Consider the following 27,676-nt stretch of genomic DNA (forward strand, 5'->3'; position numbering starts at 1 on the left):
CCAAACGAAGAGAATCTACCCGTTGTAGTAGAAACATCACAACTCCCTCTCAACGAGGGTGGACATTCTACATCACGCCAAGCTTGTCTCTGAAGTATTCAAACTTCACTTTAGATAGAGGCTTGGTGAGAATGTTTGTTGTCTACTCATCTGTGAATATGTACCAGAGTTTCGCTGCTCCTCTCTGTATTGCGTCTTGGATGAAATGGTATTTGATCTCTATATGCTTTGACTTGTCATGAAAGACTGGATTCTCTTAAAGCTTCACACAACTTTGATTATCACAGTATATCAAAGTTGGCTCTAACTCTAGATCAAATAACCTTGCAAGCAATTTCCAAAGCCACACTACTTCACGACTTGCATCATTGGCTGCTATATATTCTGCCTTTGTTGTAATGAGTGCCATTGACAACTATTTTCTGCTAAACCATGAGATTGTACCTGATCCCAAATTGAAGCAACATCCTGATTTGCTTTTCCTGTCCACTATACTCAGTGCCCAGTCAAAGTCTGTATAATCTTGCAGCTTTACTTCACCGTCGAAGACATATCTGAGTCCATATCCAACCGTACCATGCAAGTACCTCAAAACATGCATTGTTTCTACCAAATGTACATGTCTAGGCTCAACCATGTATGGACTGAATGTGTTCACTGCAAAGCATATATCCGACCTGCTATTAATCAGGTACATCAAGTATCAGATCAATTGTCTATACATCGTGGGATCAACCAAATCTAAAGAAGAATCACTCAAGAACTTCAAATTCGTAACCACAAGTGTGACCATGGACTCATAGTCCATCATCTTGAATCTTTGTGGGATCTCAACTGTATACTTCCTTTGGCTAAGGAAGATCTCATCTGGTTTTTGCCATGCTTCTAATCCCAAGAAATAGTGCATCAAAACCCATATCCTTCATTTCGAACTTTGAAGTGAGCTCCCTCTTGCACCCATCTATGAGCTTCTCATCCCCTATAAGAAACAGGTCCTCTACATATGGTACCAATATCAAAGAGAAACCATCTTCAACCTTGTAGTAAAGGTTGGGATTTGCATTACCCTTGGTAAACCCCAGGCTCATCAAATAACTGTCTATTCTAGCATAAAATTCCCAGAGTGCCTGCTTAAGCCCGTACAAAGATTTCTTCAATTTACAAACATGGGACTCCTTCCCATGGATCACAAAACCTTGTGGCTGCTCTATGTACACTTCTTCTTCAATTACACCATTCAGGAAGGTAATATTTACATCCATATGGTGTAATTTCCAACCCATAACAGAAGCAATAGAGATGATAGATCTAATAGAAGTGTACCTGGCTACTGGGCAAATGTTTCATTATAATTTTTTTCTCTTTCTAGGAGAATCCTCTAGCCACAAATCTAGCCTTGTACTTTTATATGTTACCATCTGCAACATGCTTGATCTTGTAGATCCATTTTGAAGTCACCATTGACTTCCCTTCTAGTCTCAAAACCACATCCCACACATCATTTTTCATGATGGATTGGTACTCTTCCATCATAGCATCCTTCCACACTCGTTTTGCAGCTTCCTCATAAGTGGAAGGTTCTGAATCAATGATGTTACTCATTAGCGCAACATAGCTAGAAAACTTGTGTGGTCTCTTGCTCTCTCTAAAGGAGCCTCTGGAAACTACATGTTTTTTTGCTTCCCGCAATGTGTTTCGGAGCCATACTAGTCTCTTGTTGATGACTGTAACCTCTTTGGGTGGATCTACCGATATCTCTAGCTCTATTGTCTCACCTTAATCTTCTAGAGTCAGTCAATCATCATTGTATCCTTGGGAGCCTCTTGCTCCTCTTTGTCCTCGTCCACACGAGACTCTCTAGGTTTCCTAAAAGTTGTTGTTGATTTTGGGTAGTATCAAATGTGCTCTAGCTCCGAAATTTTGTGGAGGGGCTAGAACACATGAGATCTCCAGAACCCATAAATCATTTGAAGAAATTCCACCCAGACGAGGAGTTATTAAAATAATTAATATTTTTAATGGGTTCCTAAGTCTAAACTTAGGAAAATAAAAAATATTAATGGGTATTAATAAGAATATGGGTGAGAAATTTCTAAGTGACGAGAATCAAGTCTGTTTTAATCTTAGTTGTCGATTAGGGACTTAATCTTGGTCATTGATTCATCAACAGGAAAAGTATAAGAGGAGGCTTGAGAGTCAGTTGGAGACACACTTGAGAGATGAAAGAGTTCGAAATTTCTGGGGTGAGGTTCGCTGAGAAAATCGAACAAGTGACCTGTTGCGGCAGAGGGGCAGGGATAGTTGAGGTCAGAGGATCTTCTCCGGGACCTTGAATACACAGCAGAGAGAGGTAGAGAGACGTCAGAGGAGGCAGAACGGACCCTATGGGGCTGACGTTGTGCCGAGAAGGGCCCACACATTTCTAGAGAAAGGGAAGAGCCACCCTCCAGTAGAAATCAGAATTCAACCTGGGGAGTAGCAGAATCAGCCGGAAAGGCTGACGCTAGAGCTTCAAGAGGCAAAGGAGGCAGCGCAATGCTGATGCAGTGTCCCAGTGTGATCCACACAGGCCCACGCGGCTACTGCGTAGGGGTAGCACAGTTGTAGCCGGGGACGATCAGTGCAGTTGCTAGATCGGAGAGATTTTTGCCGGGTGAAGTAAGGTAATCTCACTAAGGTTTCTACCAGTATAGTTTTATCTCTGTAACTAGATAGCCGAGAGGGCATCAAGAGTGTATTCAAAACTACTGCTTAATAATAAAACCCTCAGAGTTGTTGCACCAGTTTTCCCACATTAGGTTTTTCCGAGGACTTTTGTCCAAAAATAACAGTGTCCCTTGTGTATTTGTCTCATTTTATTTCAATTCATGATCTGTATGTATGTGTAGTCTGCAATAGTGTTTTCATCGTTGTTTAAATAAAGAAATAACTTGTTGAACGTAAAGAACAAGTAGGAGATGATAAACCAATGATTGCAGTAGGATTTCTAATGTGTAGATTCAGAAACTTTCACAGTTGCCTCTTCATAAAAGGTGACATCTCTGCTAATCTCAATCTTTCTCTGTCTAGAGATATATATTCTATAAGCCTTTAAAGTCTCGTTGTATCCAACGAAGGTGCCCTTCTTCCCTAAAGGCTATAACTTTGTTCTCTTTTCCTTGGGAATATGTATGTACACTGGACAACCAAATATCCTCAAGTGGTTGAATTCTAGTTTCTTACCAATGAATACTTCTTCTAGTGTCTTGTTCCCTAATATCTTATGACTTTTGTGCTAAACATATACAATTGCTTTGGATGCTTCTGCCCATAGATACATGGGTAAGTTTTGGTCATGGATCATTGCTTTAGCTGCTTCTACAATTGATTTGTTCTTTCTCTCTACAACCCCATTTTGTTGGGGGTTGTATGGAGTTGTCAGCTCCCTCTTAATCCTACTTCTCTACAAAAGTCTTTGAACTCATCTTTCACCTCCATTATTTGACCTCAAAAATTTAATCTTTCTTCCAAAGAGATTTTCTACTAAAGCCTTGAATTCTTGAAACTTATTGAAAACTTCATCTTTTGCTTTCAAGAAATAGATCCATGTTTTGTGTGAGAAATCATCAATAAAAGTGACATAATATAAAAAGTTACTTAGAGATGGTACAGTCATTTGTCCGCATACATCTAAATGTATAATGTCCAAGATCCCCTTGGATTTATTGTCACTGCTTGGAAAACTTCCCTTGGCATTCTTGCCAAGTGCACAACCTTTGCATACTCCATCATGCTCCACCTGCATATCTAGTAGACTTGTGACCATTTTGCTCAAAACTAGAAAGGCTTTGTAGTTGAGGTGAGCAAGTCTTCGATGCCATAGCTCACTAGAGCTAATACTATTGTGTACAAGAGCTTGTGTTGGGTGTCCCTTTAATTTATACAATCCTCCCTCTCGGACACCAATCACATCGGTTGAATCTATACTTGAACCCTTAGGCCATAAAAGGACTTGGCCATCAACAAAAGCTACTTTGAAGCCTCGATCTTCTAAAGCAGAGATAGAGAGAAGATTCTTATTTAAATATTGTACAAGCAATACATCTTTTATTGAAATGGAGTTGTTAGAAAATCGGAAAGGCAGAAAGACTTTCTCTTGTTGATAATTACTTGTGATTTCTTTGAGTTATTATTATCTTTCTTATGTTCTTTTATCTTATTTCATCAAGCAATTATCAAAACCAAAACATGAAGAATCAAGGACACCAGATGTAGGCGCACAGCCAGAGAAAAACCCCTATATAGGGGAAAACCCAGTCAAGAACTCTTCCTTTAGTAATTCAAATGAGATGGATCAAGACCCTAGACCAACAAACCTTCCTCCTCCACCAAGTCAGCCTTCCAATATGTTTTAGCTCACTTCAATAGTCTCTTCTTGTCCAACAACTTCAACCTAGCATCAACTTGAGAAATTTTGGCCCCAGCTTCACCAACAGCATCAGAATTTTGGCCTTCCCAGCACCAACAAAATTTCGGCCCTTCCAGCAACTTCACAAGTGTGGGAAAAAGAGAGAGAATTTCAACTTCTTATGCTTGTGAGAGACCTCCTTCTCCTTCGCTATTCTTATTCTTCTTCTTCCTTGAAATTCCACTTTTTCTAGCCCCAGAAGTTGCAAATCCAACATGTTATGACTGAGTGAAAAATGAGGTCGAGTTGTTGCCTTGATATAGTGATTCTGCTGCCCAGTTTAGGTCGACTTGTCCAGTTTGAGGCCGAATTTGGTGGAGGAGACCTAATTGACCTATTTTAGAATAAAATATTTCTCTTCTTTGACAAATAAATCCCAAGAAAGGTTCTTTACATTATGACATGGACAAAGACACTTGACATAAACCCTAGAAGTCTGCAATGGAGGCTTTGACCTAAAAATAATTAACCCAAGCATGAAACCCATTCTTTAATAAGTCAATTTATCTAACAATAAAATTTCTTTTTCTTTCTTTTGATAAATATATTACATCATGACTCAAGTACAATTATGAAGACCGAAATTAGTTACATTCTTCAACAGGAGTTACCTGAATCAAGTTGGAAGGATGTTTCTCATACTCCTTTTACTACATGCTTTGAATCATCTCCAAGTTCCACCTGAAGGGATGAACTCCTTTTCATCAAATTTGTAAGAGAATTTCGGAACCTAGTCATGTCCTTGGAAGCACCACTGTCTACTAGCCAAATATCGCTTCCTTAAGTGATGGTGCCTGTGACAACTGAGACAAAGACATACTCTTCATCTTTTGTCTCTCTTGTCTTTTTCAGAGATGTAGACTCCTCCATATATGTTGCATGTGCATAATGTTTCTTTTTCCTTTCCCTTGAAAACACTGGTAAGCAAAATGTCCCAACTTCTAACAATTGTAACACCTAATCTTAGATACATCCTTCTTATGATCTGGAACTGATCTTCTATTTTTCTTCAAATTTTTGTTTCTTCTTTCTTTTCCTTTCTTCACATGAGCAACAAGAGCTTGATTTTATTCATCATTGGTCTTTTGTGCCTTGGATATCAGTCTTGATTCTTCTTGAGCACAATTTGTCCATAGCTTATCAAATTTAGGTAATTTCCTTCTTGCACAAATTCCTTGAACAAATGCATCCCAAGAAGAAGGAAAACCATTTAGAGTTGTAGTCACAAGCTTTGCATCATCCACTGAATCTCCAATAGTTGCTAGCTGATCCTTGATCTGAGAAATCCTCATGAAGTAGGTAGAAACTAAATCTGATTTGTTCATCATTACATTTCTGAGTTGATGCCTTAGAGTTAGCTTCCTACTTGTATTCTTGCTTTCATATAATCTTGATAAGGCATCAAACATTTCCTTTGGTGTCTTCAATTCTGATACATGAGGAATTAAGTGGTCTTTGATTGAATCTGACAAGATCCTCTTGGCCTTGATCACATTCTTCTTATGCTTTGCCTTGGCCTCTTCCTCTTCTAGTTCTGGGAGGTCTTTCTTGACATAATCCAATAGCTCATTCTCTTCTAGGATGAGAAGTATTATATGCTTCCATGATCTGAAATTGTCTACTCCATCTAGCCTATCTTCCACTCTGAGATTGCACACCATCTTGTAAATGGCAAATTAAATTAACTTATCTCCAACTATGGAGTAGTGTTTGTCTTAACATGCACTTCACTTTACGAAAGCCTTTTGTTTTGTTTTATATGGTAGGAAATACCATGGGCAAATTGTTTACCAAAACCATGGACCTATAAATCACCAACTGTAAAAAAAAAATTACGAAATGATATGTAAATTATTCTTCTTCTTCTTCTTTACGAAGTTGTTTTGGAAAATACCATGTTAAATTTTCTTCATATCATCATTACATTATTCAAATCTACACCATTATATATCAGCATATGCAATTACATAGAAACAAACAACATCACCATCATCATCAATGCAGCGGAATATAAAAGGAATAGTAGAAGAAAGCATACACACACATAGAGACACCAGGATTGGTCCAAGACTAGGGCAAAACACACTATGGGGAAAACCCTGGCAAATCTTCTTCTTCTTAGATCGTCATCAAATGATGTAGCAAAAGAGAGTACAATGATCCATAACTTATCTATGCAACAAAACAATAATGATATCCATGAAACAGATCTAATCATGCTAGGAATCAAAAACCCTCATACTGATGGTTGTAATGTACTGTCACAAACTGATGTCAACTGTTCTATATCGATGTCACTGTGTCGAACATTGTTGAGCACTATTGTCACTGTCAATGAGCCTAATACATATGTTTGCAGCAGATACTAACAAACCAGATCTACACATCTACAAATTCATATAATAGCAGCAAGAAACCCATATCTACCAAATCACTGAAGTCAAGATGTCAAACCCTAGATCTGAACTCGAGTCGCTTTAATCAAAATTGTTTGTGTTTGACCGAAAATCCCTGGTTGCTCTCCCGGTCACTGTATGCTGGTGATTGTGATTGCACGGTCACTCTCAGAAAGTCTTTATGTGTGCGACTGTGGCGTAATACACTTAAAACCCAGAGTCGCTTCCTTATAGTTGTTGTGCGAGCGACCGAGATGTTCTAATCACTCTTGGGATCACTCTATGCGAGCGATCGGGGACCAATACCTCCATATCTGTCTTTGAAGCCTTTGTGCCAACGACTATGGGTCTCTAATCACTCTCATAAGCTTGTGTGCCAGCATCCAGGGACCAAAATGCCCTGTTCTGTGCCAGCGACCGAGATCCAGAAGACCCTAACCCAGAGCGAACCTTTTGCCTATGATTTCGGACCCTTGAGCAAACTCCTTCTATCGAACCTGTGCAAACCAAGACAAAAGAGAAGAGAAGATGTGTCCAAATGATCTTGAGGTCTCTTCTATTTATAGGTTTTCCTAAGGGTTCACTTGGGGTTAAGACTGACCCAAGCAGTTACTCATGTGGTTAGGGCCAACCCATTCCATAATACATGTATGAATAAAATAATTCATAACTCAACTTCCGCTTAACCAAATTGGGTGATCTTTAGGTCGATTTTGGTCCTCTCAAAAAGAAGAATCTAATGAAATCATTATCTCGGTCATTTGAGCTGTCCAAGGTGGAATTTTACCGCAGTTGCAAAAATTAACATGCCATGGGATCTTAACCTTGCTCTGACACCATGTTGAATTCTTTCTTATTTTCAAATCTTGGTAATTGTTGTCTTATGATCAATAATTACACACTTGAAAAACTCTCAACCTTAATTTCATTTTTACAATTGAGTAAACATTATTAGATTGATATAAGATATATGAAATATCTATTGATGTCTGATTACAATATAGGGCCCCAATATATATGTTTTTCGTTAATAGACATGTCTTTTCTTTTTATTAATTAATTATTGATTATTTATATTTATATATTACATTACATATATAATATAATATATAAATATATATTGTTGTACATAAATAAAATATATATTATACCTTGTTGTCCAGAAGGGAATACCTTCTGCTGCTATATAAAACATCAACATGGAATAAGACCCTCGATTGTGCTTTTCATCCCACCATTGCTCCCTGGAAAACTTGGCTTTATTTATGTTAGCATGGCTTGTAATTTCCTAGAACTTTGCCACTAGGGCTGCCTCTGATTCTCCATTCCTATTGTCCCTACCAAACAGCCCTTCCCACCTGTCCTCTTGCAAAAAATTATTTCTCAAATTTCAGATCAGTGCCTTCAGAGTTATATTTAAAGTCTCCATATAATTCTCATATGAGTTATATTCAAAGTCTCCACGTAATTCTCATATGAAGCCAATAGGCTTTTCAAAGTAATTATCACCAAATCTTCAACTTCAACCTCTCTGTCAATTTCTTTCAGTTGGTCTCTAATATCTTTGTTTTTTAGCATATGCATTGAAAAGAATCACATTCTTCAATCTTCATCAAAAATAACTTAATCTTTAAGAAGAATACCCTACCTTTGTCTGAAGTTTCATGCATATTCTTCATACATCTCCCAATTCTGAAACATCACCTCCATATTGAACTTTAAGTACCATTTCATCCTTTACTGAGAGCTTGATCAGTGTCGTAACCTCTTGATATGGAAACGAAATACTCAATTTGACCCTCCTCATATGTTTCATTTTGAAAATCCTTTCCCAAGAAAATTATGTCTAAACACGTACTCAAAAATCACAAGCATCTTGTGTTTCCAATTGTTAAAATTTCTTCCATTAGATTTTTCACTACCGTCCAAACATGACATGGGATAAAGTGGCCTTAATGAACACACCAAAGTGGTCTATAATTTACCTCTTTATTGTTGTCAAAATTTAGTGTTTGACAACCCTATTGCCGTCCTATCACACACAAAAAGCAAGCTACAACCCTTCTGTTGAAGTCACAAAAATCTTTTCATATACATATTTTCAAAATTTGAAATTGTAGATACTTGGAAAAGAACAAAATTGACTTGCAGATCTGAAAATTCAAAATTGTATGGCTAGGGAAAATTTGCGTCAGCCCTTCTTGCTGTAACATGCCCTATCTCTGGTAGCAATGCCGAATGTAACAGAACTTATATGTCTGTGACAGCAAGTTGACAATGCTTCTCCTGTGATGACACTCTGGAGTCTGAAACAATGCTCTAAGTCTATAACAGCACTTTGAAACAGCGCCCAACACGCTACAAAATATGTCCCAACACAGAATTGTGCTCAATTCACTACAAGATACCTCCCAGTACAGAATTGTGCAGAAACAAAATTAAAACAACCTCAGACTTACTGTACTTCATGCCACTACAGGTTTGCTCCTTGGAATCTGTGCCAAATTCTTATTCTGGCAAATAGTGCAGAATTTGGCTCATTTTGTTTTGTCTCAAATTTTGTGAACTAGAACTTGGGACTCCTGGCAGAATCAGGCATGATGTAGGCAAACATAATGTGCTCAGATATCAAGGGCTCTATCTGAGTATTCTGAATATCCAGCATCAGCTCCAAATCAGAAATTTTTAGACTTCATTTCCTCCATCTGGCTATGCACATTGTCTGCCATTTGAGAAATGACTGTCTACAACCCCTCTAACTAACAAGCCTGGCTTCAAATTAACAGATGGAACTCATCCATGTTGCAGGCAGTACCATTGGTGCAACAGTTTATATTCTCCATTGCAAATGAGGGTGAGAAACAAATAGAAGGGTGCATCCTAACCCCAATCTTCCAGCACAGAAAAGACCTCGACCTGTCTACACTCAAACTTTGGCAATTCTCTAATCTCAATGTCACCACTGCACTCGTAGTCTCCAGCATTGAAGTGAGAGGGCAAAGAAACATTTCAAGTTGCCCCTTGCCTACAACAAATGCTGCCATGAGGCTAATCAAAACCCCACTTGAATCCCTTAACCCACCACCACTGGACAAGCTCATTCCTCCCTCCATTAAACACTCAAGCATGCCAACGCAGTACAAGAGTACTGGGGGATGATGTAAGTTAAGTGCCTTTGCATGGTGATAAATTTCATATGCCACTTGTCCATCAATTCATTGTGGATATTTGTACTATAGTTGATAATTGCGGTAATCATGGAAGATATTGCAAAATAATTCCCCTCAACACAGAATTGTGCTCAACTCACTACAAGATACCTGCCAGTACATAATTGTGCTCAACTCACTACAGGATACCTCCCAGTACAGAATTGTACAGAAACAAAATTAAACAACCTCAGACATACTGTACTTCATGCCGGTACAGGTTTGCTCCTTGGAATATGTGCCAAAATATTATTCTGGAAAATAGTGCAGAATTTGGCTCATTTTGTTTTGTCTCAAATTGTGTGCCCTAGAACTTGGGACTTCTGGCAGAATCAGGCATGATCGAGGCAAACAAATTGTGCTCAGATATCAAGGGCTCTACCTGAGTATTCTGAATATCCAGCGTCAGCTCCAAATCAGAAATTTTTAGACTTCATTTCCTCCATCTGGCTATGCACATTGTCTGCCATTTGAAAGATGACTGTATACAACCCCCATAACTAACAAGCCTGGCTTCGAATTAGCTGATGGAACTCATCCATGTTGCAGGCAGTACCATTGCTGCAACAGTTTATATTCTCCAATGCAAATGAGGGTGAGAACCAAACAGAAGGGTGCACCCTAACCCCAATCTTCCAGCACAGAAAAGACCTGGACCTGTCTACACTCAAACTTTGGCAATTCTTTAATCTCAATGGCACCACTGCAGTCTTAGTCTCCAGCATTGACGTGTCCCCTGCATGCAACAAATGCTGCCATGAAGCTAATCGAAACCACACTTGAATCCCTTATCCCACCACCATTGGACAAGCTCATTCCTCCCTTCATTGAACACTCAAGCATGCTGACGGATTACAAGATGGAGGATGATGTAAATTAAGTGCCTTTGCATGGTGATAAAGTTCATACGCCACTTGTCCATCAATTCATTGGGGATGTTTATACTATTGGTAATCATGGAAGATATTGCAAAATAATTCCCCTCGATACAGAATTGTGCTCAACTCACTACAAGATACCTCCCAGTACAGAATTGTGCAAAAACAGAATTAAACAACCTTAGACTTACTATACTTCATGCCACTACAGGTTTGCTCCTTCGAATCTGTGCCAAATTCTTATTCTAGAAAATAGAGCAGAATTTGGCTCGTTTTGTTTTGTCTCAAATTTTGTGCCCTGGAACTTGGGAATTCTGGCAGAATCAAGCATGATCTAGGCAGCCATATTTTGCTCAGATATCAAGGGCTTTATCTGAGTATTCTGAATATACAGCCTTAGCTCCAAATCAGAAATTTTTAAACTTCATTTCCTCCATCTGACTATGCACATTGTCTGTCATTTGAGAGATGACTGTCTACAATCCCTCTAACTAACAAACCTGGCTTCGAATTAGCTGATGGAACTCATCCATGCTGCAGGCAGTACCATTGCTGCAACAGTTTATATTCTCCATTGCAAATGAGGGTGAGAACCAAATCGAAGGGTGCACCCTAACCCCAATCTTCCAGCACAGAAAAAACCTCAAACTGTCTACAATGCAGTCTTAGTCTCCAGCATTGACGTGAGAGAGCAAACAAACATTTCAAATTGCCCCTTGCCTGCAACAAATGCTTCCATGAAGCTAATCGAAACCACACTTGAATCCCTTATCCCACCACCATTGGACAAGCTTGTTTCTCCCTACATTAAACACTCAAGCGTGCCGATGGATTACAAGAGTACTGTGCAGTGATGTAAGTTAAGTGTCTTTGCATGGTGATAAAGTTCATATGCCACTTGCTCATCAATTCATTGGGGATGTTTGTACCATAGGTTGATAATTGTGGTAATCATGGAAGATATTGCAAAATAATTCCCCTCCCTATTTTGGAGCAACTGATCATGATTCAGTAGTGAACCCCTGTTTGCCATTCTATCCACTTCAGATTTTAAATGACAAAGGATGTGGAAAGAGTTTATTTGCTCAAAATGACCGGTGATTCTCTGTATTCTTTATATCAGTCTGTACAGGCCTTGAGATCTCACTTTTAAGAGCTTCCTTATTTGCCAGATAATTACCATGGAGTCTCCAATGACCACGAGAGTTTTAACTTTTTACATGTCTTACACACAACAGCATGAAACTTTGTAACAAAGCTAGAGCTTCAGACTGATTGTTGGAGGTCTCTCAATCCCAAGGCACATGTTAATTCTTGTTGCCCTACAGAGTTGTAAACAACGCCCCAACTCCCTCCCACAACCCCCCCCAACCTCGGTCCACACCTGCTACCCCTCTACGTTCAACATAGATTAGTAGTAATTAAATATTATAGAAGATATTAATAGCTGTACCAAATAGACATAGCTGAATATAAAGCTGCATGAGTATAAGTTATATTGCCTCGCATTGTACTCAGTCATTGTAACTTTCATATTCAATATATTTATTTACTTATTTTCGTTCCTATGTCGATATAATTATCATGATGTAGTTCGGTTTTTTCTTGCATCAAACCTTACAGTCTTTTACGAAAGATTATGTATTGTCTTTTCTTGTATCGACCCTCACGAGCCATTACAAAAGGTACTCGACACCAGAAATAAATGTCGGTTGCCTATTAATTGCAGCAGTATCGTTTAATGGGTTACCCTGCTGTCCTTGTATAGACTGTGCAATGCTTCCTTATTATATAAGTGAATTTGTTTCAGAAGGAAAATGCACTTCCAGGGATAGATTGCTTGAGCCATACTGTCATTTTCATAAAATAATGAAAGAACATAAGCCCAATGAATAACACACCGGATCAGGAAAAAAATGTATAAAAATGCTCCTTATATTATACCAAGATAAAAGGATAGGTACAACTGTAACTTTTTTGTAATAAAATTAGTCTGCATAAAAACAAAACTTTCAGGTAGCGAAAGAAGCGTGCAGGAAAGCTGTACAACTTCCCTTCGATACAAAGAACAAAAATTGCGCAACAAGATTACTAGAACCCCCTAAACCCTAAAACACAAACGAACAAGAAAGAGTGCAGGAATGTTGTCAAATAGTTCTATAAACCTCCCATAAACCCTGAATCTAAAAAAGTGCATGCTAACTTACTGGAGGTGGGCGCATCCTGGAGGCTTCGAGGTATTGTTCCTTCAGGTGTGCCAACAAGCTTTTTTCAATGGCGACAGAGCTCCCGCTTGAAGAATGAGCACGACGTGCTTGCTGTGTCCACCGGAAACTCCATTTTTCATCATTTTTTATGAGCGTGGGAACCCCAAAACTGGAGGCGCATAGCCTTCTTTGCGCTCGTAACACTGTTCTGCTCACACTGCCCGCCATCTTCATGCGAAATCCAACAGGCATGACTGTGAGATTGGCATATTAATGGGGTACGATGATGCAATGTTCTAAAACTTTGCAAATGTATGAAAAGGTTTAGACGAACAAAAACTATCTCAGAATGCAATGTTTTAGATTCCACTGCGTTAACTCATTTATGTAGGATCATTTCCATATATTTGTATCTAATTCATAAAATTTTACATTTTTTTTTTTCTGCGTAAATACTAATTCTATTAAAAAAGAGAAAAATATGTACATGGAGGTCGAGACCTCAGAGGGGGCAGAGGCCAGCCCTCAGCCAGAGATTCTGAGACATACATATCCTACTATCTGCCATTTCCGGATTACAGACTTCAAAAACTTGATTTGTTAGACAGTGACCCACTAAAAAATAATTCTGTTCTGAGTCTAACATATCATAGCTATCGCCGGCAGAGGCTTTACTGAGACGCATGTTGTCATGCCCGTCATGAACAAAAGAGGCAAAACAGAACTCATCAAACCCAGAGTTGTTGCTGCAAACTAAGAACAGGTTGGCTAGCGCCAAAAACTTAAACAAGAACTGAGACCAGACCCATAACCAGAGACCCAGAAACAAAGACACATAGCAAAAATCAAACAGAGCGAAGGCGAGAATGCCACCCGTCGGTGATGAACCAGCCTTAATCTGCATGTTGCGGAGAGTCGGGCATGTCCTTATCCACCTGGCTAGACGAAGCAACCCAGGTGACGAAACCATTGTCTTCAATTCCTTCGATGCCACCTTCTGGAGGAGTTACCAGGTTGAGGATGCTGCCTGCACAATGAGTCGGTCCACAGGCAAGGATCTCGTGCTGTGTTGAATCAGCCGGATGCGGAGGCGCTTCAGAAACAGGGGTGTCATCCTGCATGTTGTCTGCATTAAACACCACCCCAGCCATCTCCCCCTGAAGGACGTTGTCTTCCTGAGATTGAGAGGTGGTGGTGTGGGCTGAGCTGTTGGGATTGTCCTCTTCCTCAGCAAGAATAACTGTGATACTAGCAGACAAAACTGGCCTGTTGAGCCTGCTATGGAAGGTGAACCGGGTAGTTTGAAAGGAATTGTGCGGGAGAGGCCCAGCATGGCCAGAGGGCGGTGAGGACGGGGAGGCCGAAGTAATGGGGATGACATTCTGAGGAGCAGACCGAGAGGTTCTGCCTCTGTTACCGGTGTTACCTCCTCGGCGAGAGACTCCTCGACGGCGAGGCATTCTCAGAATGACAGACCAGCTGAGAAAGGGAAGATGGCAGAGCTGACGGGAGAGGGACTGAGCACAGAGGAACCCAGCAATACCAAATAACCAGGCGAGCTTCCAAACAATCTGAGCGAGGCAGGGGTGCGGGAAGAACAACGGGCGGAGGTGAAAAGAACCAGGAGCAATGGCGTGAACCAAATATCGAGCCATACATAAAACCTTGAGCATGAACTCTCGAACCAGGCGCACATTAATGCCAATCTGTGCGACCAACATTCCGTCCAGCAGCCGATTAAATGCGCATGCCATGAAGATCGTTTGCCATCCATGTGCAAGGCCAGCTGCCCGTCTTGAGCGAACCCTCATTAATGTTGTTTATTAACACCCGCATCCAGGTAAAATTCCACATATTTTTACTTGTAACCAATCTAGTTATTAAATATGTGAAAAGAATTTTGTATAAAAACTAAGTAATATGATTGAAAAGTAATTAAATATGTAAAACGGAATTTGTACGGTATAATATTAAAAAAAAAGAGATGAAGTTTCTTAGACTAAGGTTTATTTAGATTAATTTGGTTTATAGGATATATTTGAAGTCTCTTTGATAATAGAGGAAAATTTGCTTTCAAGATTAAATATATTTATTCATATTTAAAAAGGATGGTTTTTAAGGTAATGTGTTGGGAGTTGTCTTTAGTGTAATTTTTTGGACTTTCTGGTGCCGGAATTTAGGGGAAAAATTTGAGGTGAAATTTTGATTTGTGTTATTTAAACTGGTTTTTTCACTGTATAAATGGATTCAGCACCCTAAAAAACTCCTAGAGCACTTTGATTGTGCAGGGGTTATCTATCAAGATTGCGATTTCAATAAATTCGTGTCAGATTTTAGAGAAATTAGACCGGAAAAGCCCACCAAAAAAGCTTCCAAAAAGTCGCACTAAAGGCAACTCGACCAGTGACACTCTAAATGTACACTAGATTTATTAAATAATTAGAGTTACTTAAACTCTTGAGTAATATTGATAGAAAATTATCTTTTTCATATAAAAATTATGTTTAATTATTTGTTTTAAATAGTTATTTTACTAATTATGATGACTAACTTATATGTTTATTATAACTTTTCATTGAGTTTTTAAAAGTATTTTTATAAAATAAAAAATATTTTTTTATGGGGTGCCCATTTGCCACGCCATGCAATGCTAGTGATGATGGTTACGCAAAATAATGAAAAGAAACAAGGTGCCTCCACCTAGTGCCCTGCATGGCCACCCCATCGCTGCAAAGGACAAAACATAGATGGTAAGTTAGTGTCTGCTACACTAGCGTAGAGAGGAAGCATGCGAAGAGTTGGGAAGGTACATCGGTGTTATGGTCTGTTGAAGAATGTAACTAGTGTCGGTCTTCATAATTGCATTTAAGTCGTGATGTAATGTATTTATCAAAAGAAAGAAAAATATTGTTTTATTATTAACGTAATTGACTTATTAAAGCATGGGTTTCATGTTTTGGTCAATATTTTATAGGGAAAAGTCTCCATTAAAGATTTCTAGGGTTCGTCATGAGTCATTAAAGTCGTTGTCACATTTATTAGACCCTACTTGGGCTTTTGTTCTATGTAAAAAGATTTATTTTTTAGTCAAAATGGTCATTTGACACCTCCACACCAAGTCAACCTAGGTTAGGGCAATTCAACCTCACAAAAAGCCTATATATTGAGCAACTTTACTTCATTTGGAGAAAATCATCTTACAAGTTCGATCTCTAAGATGCACTAGCAAAAAAAGTACGAAATTGTTGGAAAAGGAAAAGAGAAGCTGGTAAGGAGAAAATTGAGTTTTTGGGTTACCTTCCTCTCACACGTGCGAAGATTATGAGCTGAAGTTGGGGCAGAAATTATGCATTTGTTGTAGGGCTAAAGTTTCAAAGCTGGGGGTCGAAAATCTATTGCTAGGGAATGAAATTCTAATCTAAAGCTACACTTTGAAACATTGACACTTGGAAGATTGAGAAAAGGACATCTACGAGGAGGAAGGGTTGACTTGGTGGTTGAAGGAGGTCTTTGTCTAGGTCTAAGAGGTCTTGGAGTCTTATCTTGATTTGAATCTACTGAAGGAAGATTCTAATTGATTTTTCCCCAATATAGGGGTTTTAGCCCTAGCTAAGTGCCTACATCTGGTGTCCATGATCTTCATGTTTTTGCTTTGATGGTTGCTTGATGAGAAAAAGATAAAGGAAGAATATTAAGAAATTAATAAGAACATTATAATATCACAAGTAATCATCAACATAAGAAAATCTTTCTGCCTTTTTGATTTCTTAACATGGTATCAGAGCTACGCTGAAAGAAGGAAGAGAAAGGCAACTTGAAGATCTATTGAAAGGAGAATAAGGAGTTTTAAGGTCAAGTTATAAGAAATAGCATATATCAATATGATGACTTCAATGAAGGTAGAAAATGATCCAGGTGATATTGGGTTGTTTTTTTTTTACCCAATTTACTATTTTTGGTAGTTTTTCGAGTCCTGAACTTCCAGAGCCGTTTTGAGGCCCTAAAGATCTATTGAAAGGAGAATAAGGAGTTTTAAGGTCAATTTATAAGAAATAGCACATATCAATATGATGACTTCAATGAAGGTAGAAAATGGTCCAGGTGATATTGGTTTTTTTTTCACACAATTTACTATTTTTGGCAGTTTTTCGAGTCCTGAACTTCTGGAGCCATTTTGAGGCCCTAAAGATCTATTGAAAGGAGAATAAGGAGTTTTAGGGTCAAGTTATAAGAAATCACACATATCAATATGATGACTTCAATGAAGGTAGAAAATGATCCAGGTGATATTGGTTTTTTTTTTAACACAATTTATTATTTTTGGCAGTTTTTCGAGTCCTGAACTTCCGGAGCCGTTTTCAAGCCCTAAAGATCTATTGAAAGGAGAATAAGGAGTCTTAAGGTCAAGTTATAAGAAATATCACATATCAATATGATCACTTCAATGAAGGTAGCAAATGATCCAGGTGATATTTTTTTTAACACAATTTACTATTCTTAGCAGTTTTTCAAGTCCTAAACTTACGGAGCTGTTTTGAGGCCCTAAAGGACGTTTTTTTGGCAAGGCAATTTTATCAATACGTGTTTTCAGTCGTAGTCCTCGGAGAGCTCTTTCCAACAAGGTATCATGCGCATGAAACAGAGATAATATGACCAAGTTACAACCCCGGGAAGTTGGCTGCCTAACTAACCCCAACGAGGCCCATAAACTCATGGTGTTACATCTCCTCATGTTAGGGTTTTGGTTGTTTAGGGTTTTTTCTTATTATTCAATAATAAAAAGGCCCTTGAGCCTCATTGTAAATTAGTTCAGAGGCATGTAGCCACCACATCTCTGCTCAGATATAAGATACCATCACCTGAGCTAGTCTCATTTCCACTTTGTTTGTAAGCATATTTCATTATTTGATATTTAATGAAAGGAAGTGTTATTTCTGTTTCATCTCTGCATTTATGGTTATATTTGTAATTTATTGCATTCCTGTTTAAATTCGGATCAGAAAACAAGCTAGAGGGAGCCTCCAACTACATGGCATGGAAAAAGAGGATAGATAATATCCTCGAAAAACGCAAAGAATGAATATTGTTCAAGGGAAAGTCAAGAAGCCTACAAATGAAGCAAAGAAAGAGAAGTTTAGAGAATCTGATATTGTAGCCATGAACCTAATAGTGGATGGAGTTAAGGACAACCTAATTCCATACATATCCAACATAGATTATGTTCAAGAAATGTATGAGGCTCTCTCCAAGTTATTCACCATCAAGAACAATGGTCAAATAGCAAGCCTCGAGAATGAATTAAGAACTATTAAGATGGCAAAAGATGATAATGTGGCATCCTACTTTATAAGTATATCTAAGAATTAGAGATGAACTCTAAGCAATAGATGAAATTGTACCAAAAAAAAAACTTGTAATTACTGCTCTTCTAGGTCTACCGAAATCTCAGAGTGCTTTTGCATTAGGAATCAACAGTTAGAAGGATACTCCAACATTTGAACAAATGTAGAATGCATGCAGACAAGAAGAAGCCCGAATATCATTATTAAACAACAAGAAGGAGGATGAAGAAGAAAACACCTCGAATGCATATACTACTCATCATAAGAAGAAGAGAACCTTCTAGAAGTTCAAGGGACCAAAGAAAAACGTAGACCTATCAAAGATTGAATGCTAAAATTGTCACAAGATGGGTCATTATAGAAATCAATGTCCATAGAATCCAAGGAATAAGAAGAGAGATAGGAATCAAGCAAATATTACTGATGAAGCTCCACCTAAGAAGAACAAGACTGAAAAATCAGAAGTCAAGGAATTATACTACTAAGTCCTCTCCCTCATATCCCTCTTAGTCTCCTATTTTAAGTTTTGAATTGTTTCACTTTATGTTTTGATTTCTAGAGTCTCTAGGAATAACATGTCTTGTTAGAGCATTTTTTTGAATTATTTTGATGAAGTTGTAGGTTTCTCTCAAGATTGGATTAAGAGGGAGACTCCACCATTTTACCAAAAGATAAGTATCTTGTTTTCATCTTTTCATATTTAGTTTCCTCCTCACGTCGAGACTTGTTTGTATTGTATGTTAATAACCTTTTTCTTTATATTTTCCTTGCTTAAAGCTTGTCGAATGCTCAAAGGTTATGGAGGAAACTTCAAAGGATATACTTTCTGTTGCAAAGGAAGCCATTCAAGAATTGATGCCATACAAAGGTTTTGAATCACAAGATTCTTGTTAGGGTGATTAATCATTAGATTGAATCTACCCTCATTATATTATCATTCTTGTGGAACCCTAAAAAGGTTCACTGTAAAACCCTAACCTAAGGGTATGTCAATATTTATGAAACCCTAGTCTACTTAGTGTTGTTGATGAAGTCTATAAATCCTATTCCTTTGATGTTTAGGGTTTTGGTATTGTTGTGATGGAAACCCTAGTCCTTTAGGGTTTGTTATCAATGTCTATGTTATGTATTGAAACCCTAGATATTTAAGGTTTGGTAAATTAGGGTTTATAAGTAAGACCCTTGTATTAGCTAAAATAAGACCTTAGGAATCGAAAACCTAGCCTGGAAGAAAAAATGTTGTATTTCTAACTTTGAAGTATTGATGTTCGTGTCTTGGGTTTATCTAGTAGATATTGATGTGAAATGTATCCTAAATATGTATATGCGAGTTTGTGAATTCTATGGTTTGTAACAAAGCCCTAGTAGAAGATTGATATTCTAGGATGTGTTGATATTGTTTTTTATATAATTTAGCTTTGATGATAAAAATCTAGGGTTTGCTACAAACCCTAGTAGAAGTATGTCACGTAAAAGCATATTGTTGAAACCTTGGTATTATGGTTGGATTGTTATTTGATTGAATTGTTGATATCTAAGGCTTTGTGTCTTGAAGATGGAATCAAGGGTCTGCAATGAATCGTAGTAGAGTCTGTCATATATCTCTGATAATATTGAGGCCCTAGATATAATGAGGTTGATATCTTGACTGTGTTGCTAATGTATTCTAGGGTTTGTGACAAAACCCTAGCAAGAAGTTGAGTATGTATCTCTTGTTGATTATGAACCTAACTATGTTTAGGTATTTGATGTCTAAGAGTTTGAATGTTCTGATGCTTCCGTGTTGACATAATTTTGGTATAATTAACTTCATGCTTCTATTTGGTTGTACTTGTTGTTAAAGTTTTGCAGGTACATAATCTTCAAGATGACGAAGATGTTCGTATAAGCATGATGAAGGAAGTCATAATGATCAAGATGACCTTGACTCTGTAAGAATGAATGAGGTCATGAAAAGTTCTCTGATGTTATAGAAGAAGGAAGTGATTGATCTCCCTAAGTTAAGAGGGAGCCTGGATAGAAGAAAGGGTATATCTCCCTAATTGAGAGGGAGGGCATATTATGACAGTCATGATGAATACCTTGAAGAATGAATGAAAGAACTACAGTTAGATGTCCATGTTTCAAGAAGCTGCAAACAAAAGTACTAAGATTGTATTTGATTTTGCTGAAGCAATGAAAGAAGAAAGTTTCCTAGTTGATGATGATATAAGCAGTACTTAGATGAATAAGGACCTCAGAGGTTTGTGTTTACTTGTATATATTTGAAAGTTTATTTTTTATTAGGGTTGTGTTTGTACAGATAAATCTCTCCACAAAAAGGATGAACACTTTGGAAGCATGATTGGACAAATGGATATATCTAGTTTGATAGGGAGAGTTGAAGCATCTAATGGTGGATGCTTTAGAGGACATCTAGTTGGCCTATGTGTTAATGCCTATATCCCCAAGAGGGAGGGGTGGTGTTGGTCATGGAGCTATGACCTTGGATACGCACTTAGATCCCTCAGTTGATGGTACGCAAGTAAGCCTGATGGTACCTAGAGTGGCTGAAAGCTTGAGTCCATCTTAGTCCCACCCGGATAGGTTACCCTGGTCAGGTATCTAGTCTATAGCACTGAGTATGTTGAACTCTTCATATTTCATTTCATTTTGAGATATTCCATGTACTTTATATGTATGAAAATATGAATGCCTCCCTATTTAAGAGGGAATGTTGAAGAATGTAACTAGTGTTGGTCTTCATAATTGTATTTGAGTCGTGATGTAATGTATTTATCAAAAGAAAGAAAAATATTTTATTATTATTAAAGTAATTGACTTATTAAAGCATGGGTTTCACGCTTGGATCAATATTTTATAGGTCAAAGTCTCCATTTAAGACTTCTAGGGTTTGTCATGAGTCATTAAAGTCATTGTCATATTTATTAGACCCTTCTTAGGCTTTTATTCCATGTAAAAAGATTTATTTTTGAGTCAAAATGGTCATTTGACACCTCCACACCAAGTCGACCCTACCCTCATCAAGTCGACCTGGGTTAGGGCAATTCCACCTCACAAGAAGCCTATATATTGAGCAACTCGACTTCATTTGGAGAGAATCATCTCAAAAATTCTATCTCTAAGAAGTAGTAGCATTAAAAAGTGTGAATTTGCTGGAAAAGTAGAAGAAAAGTTGGGAAGGAGAAAATCGAGTTTTTGGGCTACCTTTCTCTCACACGTGCGAAGATTCTCAGTTGAAGCTGGGGCCAAATTTTTTTTTCTATTGCAAGGTCGAAGTTCTGAAGCTGGGGGCCAAAAAACTGTTGTTGGGGAACAAACTTTTGATCTGAAGCTACACTTTGAATAGCTAACACTTGAAAGGTTGAGAAAAGGACATCTACTAGGAGGAAGGGATGACTTGGTGGTTGAAGGAGGTCTTTATCTAGGTCTAAGAGGCCTTTGAGACTTATCTTGATTTGAATCTACTGAAGGAAGAGTTTTGACTAGGTTTTCCCCTATATAGGGGTTTTAGCCCTCGCTAAGTGCCTACATTTGGTATCCACAATCTTCATGTTTTTGCTTTGATGGTTGCTTGATGAAAAGAAGATAAAGGAAGAATATTAAGAAATTAATAAGAACATTATAATATCACAAGTATCATCAATATAAGAAAATATTTCTGCCTTTCTGATTTTCTAACAATCTGCACATTCGAGGATGCAGTGTTTCAATTATGGAGGAATATAGGATAAGGAAAGCCATCATGTAGAGAAATGGGGAGAAAGCCACAACACAGTGAGCATGAAGCGCTTTGATCCATATGTGGACAGAGGCTCTAATTATCACCATCCGTCCCAACAGCTCCAAGTTCTTCTAGCTCTTGCACATCACTCCTCTCCACGAGACCTTCTCTCTTAGGTTCAACTTTTTCATGCTTTTAACCTGAAATTATATTTTGAGTTTGCAACATTTTATGTCTATTTCTTTGTCCTTTGTGAGCTCTTTTGGCCTTTGGACCTCCATCCCTTTCCTTGGTCATGTGTATCTGGGACGTTACATCTCGCCAATATCTCTCCAAATTTACCCCCTATTTGTTGTTTCTTCATTATTGTTAGTTGGTCCTATATTTTGTTCCCTCTCTTGTTCTTGCCTAGCCTTTCCTATTCTCATCCCATGTTTTGGCGACTTCATTCTTCACTCCTCCTCTATTTCTCCTTGCTCGTCCCTCTCGCCTCTAATTCTCTTGTTGTATCCCCCTTCACCAACATGGTAAGGCATTGTCTTGTTGGGCCCCCCTGTCATGGTAGAAGATGTAGACCTTGGTCTCTCTCCTCCCATGACTTCAGTCCCCCAATCCAGTGAGGCACTCGTGCACAATCCTTTGCTAGAGAAACCATGGAAAGATACATGGATATCATCCTTGAAGTTATCTGAAGAACAATATCGGATGTAGAGGAGTAAGTTAGACGACCTCAAAGATTCATCCTAAACACACATGTGGAACAAGAGACCAAAGATTGGATCCCTAATGTAGGAAATTCCACCAAATCCAGAGAACCTATTGACATGCAGACTGTCAACCTGTATTGGAACACAAAAAATCTCATGGGAATAGTTCTCACATACAAGGTTGACACTCAACAGAAAATTATCATTTGTATGGGTTAGCTCATGGAAAAAAATGGATAGCATTAACAAGAAATTCATGCTTTTGACTAAGTGAATCATAGGTATAAACCCCTCAACGTCAGGTACAGATGGTGATCCCCAACAGTTGGATCGAGCACACAATCCAGCTGAATGAGAGGCTATATGACTCATATTCTTGCTCATAGTTTAGTTTCTAGTATTGCAGCAATGTCTTTCAGTTTATGTAGTATTCTCTGTGTAGATTTTTTTGCTTGTTTTGTTTTATCAACTCAATAGATGAGGAAAAATAAAAATAACCTTAAAATTTTGAGTTTATGCTATTGGTCGGGTTTCCCTAGCAGTGGATAAATAGAGACTATCATTATTGTAAATCTGTGTTTTTTGCAATAATATAAGTTTTATGATCTTACAAAAAAAGTGGTTTATTTTGTTTTGTTGGACATAAAGTGAATGTGAATATCTTATCCTTAGGCGGAATGTTATTGAAATTATATGAAATAATATATTATTTAAAGTTGGGAAAATAGAATGTCCTAATTACAAGGTGGGATTTAGTTAAATTACAAAATTCAAATGGTAATTAGAATAAAAATCAATTAGGATACATTTCATTAAAAAATAAAAAATCATGATAGTTGATGATTGAAATTCACATAATAATAAATTTGGTAAATTAATAAATGAAGAAAAAAATAAAAAACGGTGTGCCTAAACATAGTTGTGAAGAAAAAAATGTACATGTAAATGGTAATGAGCATTAGGCAAACACTCATGTAGGTCATTGAAAGGAGGATATTACCTTCAAGATTCACATCTAAAAATCAGTTAGAATATATCTCATAACAATAAAAATCAAAGAACGGGTGATAGTTGAAACTTGCATCATAATTGTTGGGTGTGGAGCTTGATTATTCAAATGTTTTTTTTTTCCTTCTCTAGTCGTGGTTGGATCCCAATTATGTTAATTTAGGGTTTTTTTCCCAGAAGACAACCCTCGGTTTATATGAGGGAATTGTATTGTGGTTGTGCATTATTATGTGTGTGAAGAAAAGGTGAGAGATTGTGTGAGAGCGAAGAGGAAATTACAGTGGATTTGTTGTAGGTTGTATCTCTTCATTTTGTTGGATAATATAAAAAGAAGGATTGGTTGTTTCTCCTTGGATGTAGCCCAAATTGGGTGAATAACCTATATTTGTGTCTCTCTTGTTTAATGTTTCTATGTGTTTGTTTTTCGCAATATGTTATATGTTCCATTGATTTGTTAATTAATTTCTAACAAAAGATGACTAAACAAACCTTTTGATTTGATTTAATTAGATCTAAACTAAAGAGAATACAAATCAAAGTGCAGTGCTGGATTGGTTGACTTTTGTTAAGAGAAAGCTTTCCAAATATGTAGCAATCTTCACTTCATGAATGAAAGTTTCATATCTAACATTTAACTTCAAACTCAACAATGGAACTCTAATACCATGTAAGAGTTGTTGGGTGTGGAGCTCGATTATCTTCCTGATTGTTTAGAGGTTTTTGTTTTAGCTGTGTTGGACCCTTGTTCCTAATGGCGTGACAATGCCACCTGCTTAATCACCATCCCGGGGGGGGGAGCGACAATGAAATTTATGAGCCACCCCTTGGCGGGGGTTCGGGGGAAGCATCCCTGAAGCTAAAAATTGATGAAAAATTGGCTTGTAAAATATTGTAATTTCGTAGTCAATCTAGGTCATTCATTAGGTGGACGATGTGATGGTTGAAGCTATGTTAATTTAGGGCTTTTTTCCCTAGAAAGCAACCCTTGGTTTATATGAGGGAATTGTATTGTGGTTGTGTATTATTATTATGACCGAGAAAGAAAGAGGAGACTGTGTGAGAGAGAAGAGGAAATTACAGCGGATCTGTTAGAGGTTGTATCTCTTCATTTTTATGGATAATATAAAAGGAAGGATTGGTTGTTTCTATGTGGACGTAACCCAAATTGGGTGAACCATGTATATTTGTATCTCTCTTGTTTTATGCATTTATGTATTTGTGTTTTTGCAATATTTTGTGTATTTCATTGCTCCGTTAATTAATTTCCAACAAGAGTTTAAATAATAGGAATACACATCATAAGCAGTGAATAATTAAGACAAAAAATCAAACACATAAAAACAATTTAGTCACAAACAAGATGTAAATTATAAATAAAAAAGGCAACACCACATGTAGAGTGGAGAAAAGGGATAAAACTCCTTTATAAAGGGTACATTGTACGTCTAGTGTCCATTAGAAATGGTACAAGTCCCTATTAGGATTAAGACACAACTACCTTAATAAATAAGGTCCCCTAAAACACTAATAAAGGCATAAAAACCTTGTTATGAAGGTCCACTGGACCATTAGTCAAGGCATAACCACATCATCATTAAGGACCATTGACACTTTAACAAATGTATCCAAAAGGGGCACTTAAGATATGACTAGATAACTTTAAACACTTATCAATAGTATTGTCCATTGTGGAAAGATTAATGACCATAGTGGACCTATTTATGAAAAGAAGCCCTAGGCTTTTTCAAAAACAATAATGATCTTAGATATAGATTTTTTTTCCTTGTTGATTGCTCCCGAGAGAAGAGCAACATCAACAAATTGTAAATAAAAGATTGAGTCAGCTTCTAATGAGACTATGTCCCTTCTATCTTTTCTGATATTATAATTGAAGTGATGATCTCATTAAGAGATATAAATAAGACGATGAAAAAAAAAGGTGATAAAGTGCATCCTTGTCTTAAAACCCTTTACACCCTCAAGAAGGTGGATCTCCACTACCTAAGATTTTAGATGATGTTGTGGAGAACCATTCATTTTTCCATTCTATTACACAAGTTGGAACAATGGGCTTTTGCAAGTTCATCACACTTCTAGACTTTTTAGAGACAATTAATCATCAATCAACTAGTAGAGTTGACTAGGAGATTGACTTAGTTATCACAATAAACTTCGTTTTTTTTTAAATTCAGAAAATGTTGTCAGTTTCAGTGTTAGCATTTTAGTTGTAATAAAACAAGGAAATTACTGATAGCGGAGCTATCATCGTTTTAGTGATCCGATATGGCCTTGCGAAGAAATTCGTTGACAACAGGCTTATCAACAATTTCAATTTTGATTGACAGGCCAACAGTCAGTGCCAAAACCAGATTTTAAATTTAAAAAGTGATGACTATACTGACCACGTAAGTGTCGTCGATATCACTAAAACGTGTCTCTATCTGTTTTGAAGGGTTAAAAAGTAATAGTAAACTTGTTTTCCTCTGCTGCAATAAGTGAATGTGATTTAATATGATATTACCATATGATATGAACTTCATTCATAATCATAACCTGAAACTCCATGATTATTCACTCGCCAACTGTATTATCTCATTTGCATGTCGAGTTGTTTTACCTTGTCCCGTCAACAGTTTGTTTTTTGTTAGTTCAGAGTCAATCACACTTGGCATTGAAAATTGTTTTTCTCATAGGGATTCAAGACTAAATCTTGGGAAGACCACATAGCGTGATGGGGAAAGGAGGCAAAGCGAATTGGTCCAAGCCCAAAGCACCGAATTTGCTGGACATATACCCTGAAATTCATCAGTTGTTTCAACGAGCCAGTTGGAGTTAATTTTTCCACCGTTGTACCGACTACCACAATGCAATGGCTTGGTCTTTTTCTCAAGGGTTTAATGGAAATCATGTGGAGGTGGGAGGCTTGTCATTGTCAATTACAGAGCAAACCATTGTTGAGGCCACAACCTTACCAGTAGACGGAGAGAAGATTTTCCATAGTCATGTTTTGGCAGGGATCAATGTCCCTTTCTTTTTCAAAGAAGAATTCAAGGGGAAAAATTGGAGGGTTGGAGTTCAAAAGGAGTGGTTGCAGGACAAATGGCATGTCCCTTTATGCCTCTATCAACAATATTTTACTTGCGAAGGATAGTTTAATTGGGTAAACCTCTACCATTTTTATTTCCTCGCACATCTTGCTGGTCAAATCAGAATTAATCCATGTTTTTATTTGTTAGAAAGCCTTAAACATATGGAAATTAGGTTCAGGGCCCACACAGATCCCTCCTCCCATTTTGTATACCACAAAGCCCTGATAAAATTGTTAATCGAAAACCAGCTAGCTAGGGCAGAAAGGACTTGGAGCCATTTCCTTTTTTGGGGAGGTTTTCAACCTCAACCCCTTAAAAGACGAAGAGGTAGACCAAAGACTGCCAAAAAAGAGAAGAAAACTAAAGGTCAAGCTCCTATTGAGCCACCTCCCAGCCAAGAAAACCTAGAAGTTCCATCTACATCATCTGGTCCAAATATTCCCAAAGTCTACCAGAGGAAAAGTGTCAGGCTTCATAAACTAGACCCTGTATCCCCTGTAAACCCACCTATTGATATCAACTCTTCCCAGGTTGTGACTCCACCTTCCAAAACTTCCCCTGCAGACACAGCTAAAATAGAGGTTCCTAAAGGCAAAGAAGCAGAGGTTGAAAGCGAAGAGGAGGAGACATTGTTTGAAGTTTTCAAGGGTGGCAAGAGAACCCATACAA

At 37.7% G+C, this 27,676-nt stretch overlaps 1 protein-coding gene across 1 annotated transcript in view; it reads right to left on the reverse strand.

The window, feature by feature from the left end:
• Positions 1–13,532, reverse strand: part of LOC149262427 (Mitochondrial glycoprotein family protein) — a 28,852-nt gene extending 15,320 nt beyond the window's left edge. Inside the window, exon 1 of the mRNA XM_089424548.1 lies at positions 13,138–13,532. Coding sequence (XP_089280674.1) covers positions 13,138–13,389 — 252 coding nt within the window. The 5' untranslated portion in view covers positions 13,390–13,532. The remainder of the gene's footprint in view (positions 1–13,137) is intronic.
• Between the last annotated feature and the right edge of the window lie 14,144 nt (positions 13,533–27,676).

This window comes from Pinus tabuliformis, chromosome 6, assembly GCF_031772625.1.
Source record: "Pinus tabuliformis cultivar Carrire ecotype Pingquan chromosome 6, CPIR1, whole genome shotgun sequence".
Classification (NCBI taxonomy): Eukaryota; Viridiplantae; Streptophyta; class Pinopsida; order Pinales; family Pinaceae; genus Pinus; species Pinus tabuliformis.